The sequence below is a fragment of the Gavialis gangeticus genome, unplaced genomic scaffold (genome assembly GCF_001723915.1).
Source record: "Gavialis gangeticus isolate Ggan-Ray unplaced genomic scaffold, GavGan_comp1, whole genome shotgun sequence".
In the NCBI taxonomy this organism is placed as follows: domain Eukaryota; kingdom Metazoa; phylum Chordata; order Crocodylia; family Gavialidae; genus Gavialis; species Gavialis gangeticus.
Genome location: NW_017728964.1, coordinates 13,374,708 through 13,385,591, shown reverse-complemented (window position 1 = coordinate 13,385,591; position 10,884 = coordinate 13,374,708). Strand labels below are relative to the sequence as shown.

Sequence of the window (10,884 nt, the reverse complement as noted above, 5' to 3'; positions counted from 1 at the left end):
CATCTCCCTTGCACTTGCCATTTTCAGGCTGAACTTGTGCTACTGCCTCAACACTATCATTGGATGCCGGACATTCAGCACAGGGGGCAGGAAGCCTGAAGTGCTGATTTCAAGAACCCAAACAAGCACTCTTTACACTGCAGGGTCTTCGAAGCAAGGACTTAGCTGTTGTCCAAACCCAACACACACTTTGAGTCCTGACCCATAATTGGGCCTTCTGTTGCAGTAAAGTGTTAACCAACAAATAGGTGGGAGCAGCTGTCAAGCTAGGAAAGCACAACACCTTTGTTGCAGCTCAGCATACAAGAACAGGAATTGTGTTTTGCTGAACCTGCTTTCTTAGGCCAAAGTTACAGCACCCTGAATCAGGTGGAGCACATGGGAGAGGCTGCATTTCATAAACCTGTTCCACTGCTCCGCTCCCTCCACATATTTCCCACTGTTTTGGTTACCGCTTAGAGGAGACAGACGTGCAGTAGGAGAGAACAAAAAAGCCCAAGATTCTTCCCATGAACATACAGACAATGGCTGCAGGTGCATCCTCCAGCCACTGCGCTCCATTGCCTTGGACCGGATAAGCTACTCCATGTGGAAGCCTCTGTAATGGGGAGGGGTGGGCAGGCTTGCTTAGACGAGTACCAGGAGAAAGCCGAGATCCATTTACAAGCTCCTTTGTGCGCCCAGTTACTACTCCCAATTTCTGATCAGCTGGTCTGGACCTGTGCTCCTGCAGTGTTCAGTGCTCCCTGGTACCCACTCCATTTTCTCAGTAATGCAGAGGGAAGGGAAGATGGACAACTCACTCCAGTGCCTGGAGACTGTTCCTTTTCTTTCGCTTTGCTTCAGGTGCAGATTGAGGGAGCCCCTAGAATCCCCTGAAGATTACTCAAGGGGGGCAACTGCTTTCCACTTCCCACAGCAGATTAAATACCCGCAGTATGAAGGAATCAAATTCCAATGCAGTCTTTTCCTTCCTAGTTGGATAGGCTGCCAACAATTCAAGCAGGTTTAATTCTTCCACCCCTTCTTGACAAAAGCATATTTAGGGAATCAGAAGTGTCACCAATGTGCAGCCACTTCCTTCTCTTTTCAGCTGGAGGCAACGTATATACAGAGGGTACTTCTTTGGAGTATTTTGGACAACAGCTGACAGCAGCTATGCTGAACCAAAGCCTTTCTTTTAAACAGGAATGAGTTTGGCAAAAGCTTCTGGGCCCGGGAATGATCTTCATGGGTTAATGAAGTTAACTCCGACAACCCATCCTTTGGACTATAGCTGGTGGACACATCTACACATGGCCACCCCCTCCCCCAGTTACTACTGCGTCGTCATTTAGTACTTGCTTTAGGTAGTACTAAAAGGCACAATAACAGCCACTACTGCACAGTCCCAGCCGTGCATGATTATTTTTAGCAGCTACATCACTGTAGTGACACACTATAATGAGGTAGCTTGTCGCTACAGCAATGTAGCATTGGCAATTTGACATCACTGTTCATGCCCGCTGATGCTACATTGCTGTAGCGGCCACCTACATCACTGTAGGGTCGCTACAGTGACATAGCATCTTGTGTAGATGCACCCGGTGTGACCAAGAATTTAGTCAAAGGGCAGGAGTACTACTGACATATAATGGTCCTCTTATAACCCAAGGTCTTCCTCAGATTTTGATGGCTCAGAAGAAACTCTCTCACTTTTTAAAAGGCACGTCAGCTGTTACATGCAACAAATGAAACATTTTTATAACGCATGTAGATACTTGACATAAATGAGGATACAACGAAGGTTCCTTTGCCAGCCTTAAGAATCTTTGTCCAGCTAACATTTTTATTTTAGTTGTACTCGATGCCTATTCTGCTGGAGTTTGTCTGGGAACTAGACTGTACAACAGTTGTCACTCAGTTACTGGTAAAGCTATTAAATGCTTCAAAACATACACTACAGCACGAGCACAACACTACCATGTTCTAGACTTGGGTCAGTCAAGCTCCTGTGATGAGAACAAAGTCTAATCTATAAGCATAGGACACGTAACGTGTGTAGATTAAACTTTGTTTTCATCACAGGAGCTTGACTGCCTCTGGTTAGTTATCTGAAGGCCAAGGCTACATAGCAGGTTTAGAAATAGATACTAGTTTGAGACCTTGCCTTCGGCTGCCTAAGCATGATGGTAGGTTGGCTATTAACGATGCAGTTGGACCCCTGTGTAGAGACTCTGGCCTTCTGATGAATACTACTACTACTACTGAAACACCAAATTCCCTATCAAAAATTGCCAAGTAGATTTCCAACATTGTTAGGTGTTACGGCAACACATCCAGTGCTAAAAAACATCACATTTTACAACAATCTGGTTTCCATCAAGCAGGCAGCTATAAGCTACTGAATTAAAAGCAGTAGCTATTTTTACTATTTTTGATTTTTCCTGGTGTTTCATCAATTCTTTCCAAATTATTCAGGAATGCAAGTGACAAGACTGCTTATAAACCTTGGAACTATTTTTTTTTTTTGGTTAACATGTTCTTGTTACAGGGAGAAGAATAAAGTTACCTCTAATAATGGAGCATATGCCAAAGCTTCAGAGATGGTTCTTTACTCTCCAAGTGAGGATGGTCATCCCCAAAGAGTTCAGCCTCAGAAAAGACAGGGTAAGATTGAGAACTCAGGAGGTAATGATTGCTCCATGGTTCCTCAATGCTTAATATAAACTCCACGCCTCACAAGTCAGGAATAAGACTTTATTGTTGAAGGATTTCTTATCCGCGTCCAGCTAATCAGTTATGTGTCACAAGAGGTTTAACATAAAGAGGCTAACTGCTTTTAACCATTTGTAACAGCAACCAATTAGAGAAAGGCTGCAATATAAGATTCATCAGAATGAGTCCAAGTTCCCACAGGTTTGGAGCAGGACAGGGGAACAAGACCCTTCCCAGAATCTAATTTGCATCCCAAAAACAGGAAAACAATTCTCAAAGTGGTTTATTATAAAAACTGAAAAAGAAGGAGACAGAAGTTCAGAGCAAAGTACAGTCAAAAACAAAGAAAAAAGCCAGCATGAGGCAGATCAGCCAGGAAAAGGCCCTGTGTCAGCATTAATCGCCTGACTTTTGTGTAGTTTCTAAATCAAATGAACAGGCTTTGCGGCGAACTGACAAATCATTGTGTTCCAGGACCACATTTGTTTAAAATTACTTGATAAATAGGTCTTCAGCATTAATTTGTCTTCACCATTAAAGTACATTTTCTGTAGAGAATTCCCTCTCTAGTTGGAGGCTACATTGAAGATTCAGAATACCAGGAAACCCATTTGATTTGCACACTGTAAAAATAAAAAGAGGACAAGAAGTTCCCTTCTCTCTCCTCTGTCCCCCATTAAAACAGTCTCTGAGCACAGTCCTGTTCTTGGTACCTTTCAGAATTAACAAATTAGATCCATTTGTAACAAACACCAAGCATACAATAAGCTTAGAAATCTAGAAGCTATTACCTTCCTTCTTGCTCTCTAACCTGATAATAAAAACATCTTTTAGGGCAGGAGTTGGCAAACTTATGACCCCCCAGCTCTGGTGACAGGGGGCTTTGCACATGCTATTAGTCAGACAGCAGGGGGAAGCAGCACCAGCAGCCAGGTCTGAAAGCCCAGCCCACCTTAGACCCAAGTTGGATTGTTTTGGCCCGCCACTCAAAAAAAAAAAAAAAAAAAAAAGCTGCTGACTGTTGTTTTAGGGAATACCTCAAAAGTTGGGCAATGCAGATCAGTTCAAGCCAGAGTTTCATCTGTTTTCACCCTTTTAGTGTATACCAAGGATAATGGTGAAACACGGTCAAGCTGACAGCCAAGACCACCTATAAGGTAGAGTTTAAGGCCATCTGATTGAACTGCTGTATCTCAGCTTCCAGCTACAGCAAACTCAGTAAAAGACCTCAACATAGATCATGGAAAAACTTCCAAATACATTTTTATTTAGGAACAGTTCTGTCCATGAGCTTTTTAAAAATGAAAACATAATTATGAAATTACCCGCATTTTGAAAACATTTATCACCATAGCATCTAGATGCTTTTACAAAGAAAACAAAGAATGCTGCCTAGTACAAGGGATACGATCTTTATTGCTTAAGAATCCACTGTACGCCTGTTACTTATTCCTCATCTTTAGTAATCGTTTTCCAAATCACAGGATGCCCAAAGCAGGAAATTGAAGGTGAGGAATAAGCAGGTGGGGGTGAACTCGAAATAAAGATCATCTTGTTTTCAGGGAAATCAGGGAAGGAAACTGACAACCAAGAGGCTTGTAGTTTAAGGAAAGTGTGGGTAGCTCCTTTTCAATCCAACCACGAAATTGGTAGGTTCGCAGGAGCAGCCTTCCACGAATGGATTCTAGTGTATGTAGGCTTGTAAAAGGGTGTAACCAATGAGGACGGACCATACTGACCCCAGCAAAATAAAAATTCAGGCAAGACTCCACAGCAGAGTAAGTAACCATTAAAATTTGAGAGTGCATTTGCCACTCTTAACACAAGAAATTCAGCTTTGTCACTTCTGAACGAACCTTTTCCTTTTTAAAAAATAAAGACAGACTTTCTCTTTACACAAACTATATATATTTTTAAATCGGGGAGTACAGCTAGCTGTAAAGCAGCCCCTCAGCTAGCGTTTGCTCCTCAGCTACCTTTTCCTTGTGTTCTCCCCACCCCTGCAAGGGGGGCTTTTATTTTTCATTCTGAATTAGAGAGTATTGAGTTGTGTTGCCCATCAGTGAAAATCAAGTTATGTCTATGCCTGGTCCATTACAAGTGTGTACTGACTCCGAATGGGCCACTGGTCAAAAAACAAGCTCCAACTTTTCAGAGGGCCAAATAAAATTTCCTTGTGCTCCAGATGTCAGATTTACATAGTACGTGTCCCTGGGGGAGACTGCTTTCCTCTAATAGACTGGTAAAGAATGCAAGTGCACAGACTCATACACAGAACATAGGGAAGACGATGACAAGAACTTCCCCTTGATTTCAGATGCAGATATCCATGTTCTGGAACCTGCTGGAGCTTTTCCACAATACAGAATTAAACCTGCATTCACTAGAGACGCCCTGGTTAACTTCTGAATCCAAAGATGCCCTTGATATATCCTGTAAGACCGCTCTTTGCCTTCTGCTCCACCTTGTCCTCCAGAGGTGGGAAGGCAACATAATTGAGGGCCAGGTCAAAGAACAAGGGCTTGCATGGTATTGGCAGGAACCCAGGAGGGAAATGCACCAGACTGGCTTGCTTGCTGACAAGAGAAGGGTCCAGGCAGAAGGTCTCAAACCGTTCAGAAAGAGGCTGAAGAAAAAACCCAGACATTAAAATTAATCAAGTTTACTTTACATCATTGTTGGCCCAATGACCAAGCAGCAGCAAAAGTAAGGCACAGAGAAGGAACAGATGCACTGAGCCAGCTAGAGCTGAAGTTAAGTATGGCACTGAGGACCCTTTGGAAAGAATGGGTTGCGACACTCGCCCCACCCAGCTAGCTCAAACAGCACTACAGAATCAATGGGCAATATCTCTGTGCACTGGGCAGGTGCAGTGAACAACTACGAAGGTTTTCACTGGGGTTTCCTTTATGTACAGCCTTAGTGACCCTATACAAAACCAGCTCAAGTCCTGCAGTTGGCAAGGAACCTCTCCTCACACCATCCACCCTCGGTGCTTTCCCTCTTTCCCACAAGCAATCTGTCCATGCCATTCCATGACCGGATCATATAATACAATCCCAAACTATACACCTCAGCCTAGTTAAATTTAGCAGAGAAACAGGTAAACATTCAGGTTACTGTGAATAACATTAAGCTTTGCTCTTCTTTCATTAAAAAAAAAATGACAGAAAGCAAGCTGAGGTGCATAAGCTGTTGTACTAGTATAGTCCCAAACTGCTGCCATCTCACCCTCTTACCTTGCCATCCTTGACTTGAGATGGAGATTCTGCCTCACAAGTGTCATTTGTATCTGAAAGATTCAGAAGGGCCATAAGAAAATTCAGACAACTATTAAGAAATTAGCTTACTCATATCAGAACTCAGATGCATTCAGAACTCCTTTTGAGTCATGTTTTTCCAACCTGTAAAAACAAAGTACTTCACAACAGAGATGACTTGCTTAAATCTCTAAATTGTAAAGGTTATGGAATCAAATTGATTTATAGTTGATACTTTCCCCCCTTAAAGAATGACATCAAGGTTACAGCAGAAGCGAAGCACTAACCATTGTACGTAAACTGAGAAAAGGCAAAATACTTCAAACGTCCAATGTTTGGATGGAGACAAGTCAAATCCATACATATGCTAGTCTCCTAAACCATACAGACTAGTTTATTTCACCAAACTACACAGAGCAATTGACACTGAATGATGTCTCAGTACATCAGTGCCTAGGATAAAAGTTAACATAAAACCTTCCCAGTGTCTCCTGGTTAAGGCAGCCTCACTGAAAACAGACTCAGGATATTCAGAGCATGTGCTACTGCCCTAAAAGTCCTATAGAGCAGGGGTGTTCTCAACCTTTTTCTTCCTGAGGCTCCCCCTACCATGCTATAAAAGCTCCACAGCCCATTTGTGCCACAACCACTCCCCGGCTCCCCTGCCCCACCTGCACAGCCCCAGTGCAACAGCTGGGGTTCTGCAGCGGGAAGCTTCACAGCCCCACTCACCATTGAGCAGCAGCAACGTGGAGCCTCAACCACACACCTGCAGCACCGCCTGCAAGATGGAGGCTGTGGGGGTAGGTGGAGTGGACATGCCCCTTTCTCAGGACTTGCCTCAGGCCTGGGGGGCTGAGGTAGCTCCTCCCCACACCGAGCCGGGTGGATCCACCAAAACCTGCTCACGGGTCACCCCCCGGTTGAGAACCACTGCTATACAGCATGCTATTTTTCTTGGGAGAGCATCTTATGCAGGCCATTAAAGCAAGGGTAGGAGTTCCTCAAAAGTCCCTCCATACCTCCCATTAGGAAATATTATGACAAAGCCTCAGTCAATGGAAGCCCTAGAGGCACTACATACGGCTTCTAGAAGAAGCCAGACTAAAGAACATCTTCCTGTATTTTCCTGATCCAAGAAAATATTTTAAAATTTAACACTGAAAAGCCATGGCTACATGAATTTCAAGGGTGCTTAGTTCTCTAACAAGATTGTGCAACTCACCTAATATGGCTGCTGCCTGCAAAGAGTATTTCTCTGCATTCACTTGTGTGATCAACTCCTGGACATCAGGTAGCTCCTAGATCATTCAATAACAAGTGGTAAACATTAGGACAAAGTTTTGATTCTTTACCTTTGGCAGACTAGAAAATAGAAGAATAAGGGTATGAAATGGCCTTTAAGCTATACTGTGTGGGAAATCCCCAACACGTGAGGGACAAGGCACCTGTATACAATTATCCCTGCACTAATGCGAATGAACACCCTGGTGCTTGAACAGACACTCACATAAAAACACTTGTTGAGGAGATCTAAGCTCCTCACTTCCAAAAGCAAGTGGTCAGTTTGAGGGCTTAAAAAGAGCAATGCCTGCATAGCGTGTATGCAGCAGGTCTTCAGCACTAGGTGTCATAAAACGTTAAATTTCTGACTCTTTCCACCAGCTAAAAATCAAATCTGGTATATACTGGCCTAGTATTTAGTTACCCCCCTTTAGAGCATCTTCACGAAAATGAGCTCTTTTTCGTGCAGTGAGGAGGGTTGGGGGTCTTACCTTCAAGCTGTTCTTATAAGCTCCAGCCTGGGACTGCACTTCATTGGCATATTTCAGCACTCTGTCATACAAGACAAGGGCTTCACTCCACTTCTTCACCAGGACATAGGATTGTGCAATGAAAAAACACCTGGCATAGTGGGGAAAAAACTCAAAACTTTACTATGATCACACTCTTTGAATATTTTATGCAGGTTCAAATTATTGCTAATACTGGAGCCACTAATCTGGCACTGGCTCAGAGCTTCCTCAGCTTGCACTTCCTGACCTGCTCATTAAATAACATTCCTACAAGAGCTAGTTACCTTTGGGGAATCCTATCACTGCCCATGAGAGAAAAACCTTGATGTTCTGTTCAGACTTACCTGTAAGCCTTGTACACCAGCGTCTTCAGTCCTATCTCCTGCTGGAAATTCTTGTCCTCTTCCAAGCCAGGGAGCTGTGTCAGTTCCACCAGATTCTGTACAAAGTATTACAAAACAGGAATGTCACATCCAAATGTGTTCCCTTAGTGTGCTAATGAAGAAAAATGCCCACTTTGTTGAGTTGGCACAACAGTACCTGCCTAAGGAACCAGTTTTCTGATTACCAGCGTATTAACTTTTCAACTGGTGTAACTTTACCCTCAGCTGAGGATTTGCAGTTTCCTGACACAAGCATGCATTACAGCCAGTGTTTTCAGACTTTCAGGGTAAGATTCATCTACTGGACATCTCCTTTCTATTGCCCACACCACATGCCCCCAAGCAAATGGAGCACCAACGTGACAATTACAGCTACTGATTACAAGGGAAAGTTATTAGGGAAGTCTTCAGTGTTATGTTTAGCTGTAGCTGCAATCTAGAAGCTGGAAGTGAGCTTGCACTGTGGTGGTTCATAAACACTCTACACCGACAGCTAGTAACAACATCAATCTTAGAAGCATTTAGAGATGCGTTAAATTTCCTTTTCCTCCACACATAGTGGGTACTAGGTACCACTGGCTGAAGAAATGCAGTGAAGTCAATCACATTAAGTGTGAATTGGAAAGGCATCTTCAGGAAGTTAGCTTTTTACATGCTAGACATTTTTTTTAAGAAAGCTTTTAAGACAGCAAGAGACTTAGCTTGATTTTCCTTCCTCAACATTACCTGCAGGATTATATCATAAAGGCGAATCAGGTCCTGAGGTCGTGCTGTGTGCTTGCCATCATCTTCTGTCCGTTGCTGCTGCAGTAGTGCCTTCTGCAAAGCTTTTGCCATGCTCTCATTGCGCTTGATGGCTGTTGACAGCTTGATGTTTGTCAAGTAACTAGAGAACACCATTAAGAAGCTTTGAGAATCTGGCACAGGTGATGCAGAGCAGCCCTTGGAAAACCCAAGAGATAATTTCTACAGCTAGCTACCAGCAGTTCCCATGTAGGGGCCACTGGGTGGGAGGGAAGACAAAGAAAGACAAGGACAGGCTACTGGGCTGAATGTTTCCAGAAGTGCCCCAGGAGACTGAGATTCTCTTCATCGGCTGAGTGCAGACCACTGAAGACTGTTGTGGCCCAAGAAAGGATTCTTGAAATCCACAAGAAAATGTATTTCTTGCCTAAGTATATGCATGCATACCAGTGCTTAATTTTTACCTGTGTAGATACTGGATATTGGACACCTTCCCAGAATCCACTTCCAGAGAATGTTCCCGTTGTTTCTGCAGAAATTGGACAAAACCATGCATGATTTACTTACAATGGTTACTAGGGAAAGGAAGAAACAGAAGCAACCCAAAGTTTGTACGATATACAGAAACGGTTAAGAGTCTGCATACAAAAAAGCCTTGAGGTATGGTCAAAATGCCTAGACAGAGATTAAATGAGAAGAGAACCCTAAATTACTGTATTCTTCTCCTACTGAAGCAACCCAAAAAAGTCCCTCCTGCTGCTGGTTTGTACTTAATGGAGGTGCACAAAAACGTCAGATGATGGGAATACAGTGCTTGTGAAAGTAGCGGTATCTATCTACACTTACAGTTTTATATCTTACCTGGTCTGGTTTCAGCTCTTCACGAACAGCTTGTATGGCATCTCTACACTCACTGAGTAAAGACTCAAACAGACGTTCTTTTGTTTCTTCTTTTTCTGCCTAAACAAACGCAGGAGAAAAGTAAGCATTTCCGAAATGCTTGTTTTCCAGTTAGCAACCTGGTGGTCTAAAAGACTTGTTGATTCAATCGTCCCTTTTCAATAGATCTTTCCAAATTTTCCCCACACTGTCTGAAAAGAAGTTTTGGTGGCCATTAAATGAAGCTGAAAGATAGGCATGCTCAAATCAATGCTGAGGAGGGGAAAAAAAAACAAAAAACCACAACCTGTCCTACAGAACCACCTTTTCCAAAATTTAAAGGTTTGATACTGTTCTAAGATAAGAGCCCCGGAAGGCTCAAGCCCTGTCTACAAGAAGGTTGTTAATACAAACCCCTGACTTGGAGATAGCTCAATTCCTCTCACATTTGTAAACTGCATAAATTTTGTGTCCAACTGGCCTAGCTAAGCCTCCTCCCTTAGATACTCCCACCCCCAACCTAGACACATTTTAAATACCCTTTCTGGTGCTAACTGGGACTTCATGACAACAGCGGAACTGGCTAAGTCTGAAATATTAAGATGACAACAGCTGGAAAGTGAGGGCTAATCTACTGCATTTCTGCTTCTAAGGAAACAGAGCAAAGACCTATCCTTATTTCCTCTCTTGTGCTCACAGATCCTTAGGGCACTGATAAAAACAACAACGCATTGAAGAATTAACAGTCTGACACAAGATGGAACACACTAAGAAATCCACAGAAGAGTGCATGCTTTGACTTGCTTTGATTTTTAGCTTCAATAGTGGTGAAAATTTCCAGCATAAGGTACACATCTTGGTCTCTTCCTCTAATGCATTTTGATTTAAGAACCACAGAACATCCTTTTAAAGTGAAAACACATTTCATCAGCAAGCAAGAACAAAGGAGAAAAGTTCCATATTATACCAACTTGTCAGAACCATGGCTAGAACTCAGATTCTTGGCTCCATGCCCTATACCCAACGCATAAAGAATACACCATTTTGAATCATGCAAGTAGGAGCCGTCTAAGCATTAGCTAATATCCTGACATTCTGTGCACCCAATCAAATCACACACCTGTA

At 43.0% G+C, this 10,884-nt stretch overlaps 1 protein-coding gene across 1 annotated transcript in view; it reads right to left on the bottom strand.

Moving 5' to 3' along the window:
* Nucleotides 1-2,725: 2,725 nt before the first annotated feature.
* The window catches only part of SRP68 (signal recognition particle 68), a 23,884-nt gene continuing 15,725 nt past the window's right edge, over nt 2,726-10,884 (bottom strand). Inside the window, exons 9-16 of the mRNA XM_019503131.1 lie at nt 9,742-9,840; nt 9,345-9,409; nt 8,863-9,022; nt 8,098-8,192; nt 7,733-7,862; nt 7,183-7,258; nt 5,937-5,989; nt 2,726-5,323 (exon numbers count right to left, since the gene is read on the bottom strand). Of these exons, the coding sequence (XP_019358676.1) occupies nt 5,096-5,323; nt 5,937-5,989; nt 7,183-7,258; nt 7,733-7,862; nt 8,098-8,192; nt 8,863-9,022; nt 9,345-9,409; nt 9,742-9,840 (906 nt within the window). The 3' untranslated portion in view covers nt 2,726-5,095. The remainder of the gene's footprint in view (nt 5,324-5,936; nt 5,990-7,182; nt 7,259-7,732; nt 7,863-8,097; nt 8,193-8,862; nt 9,023-9,344; nt 9,410-9,741; nt 9,841-10,884) is intronic.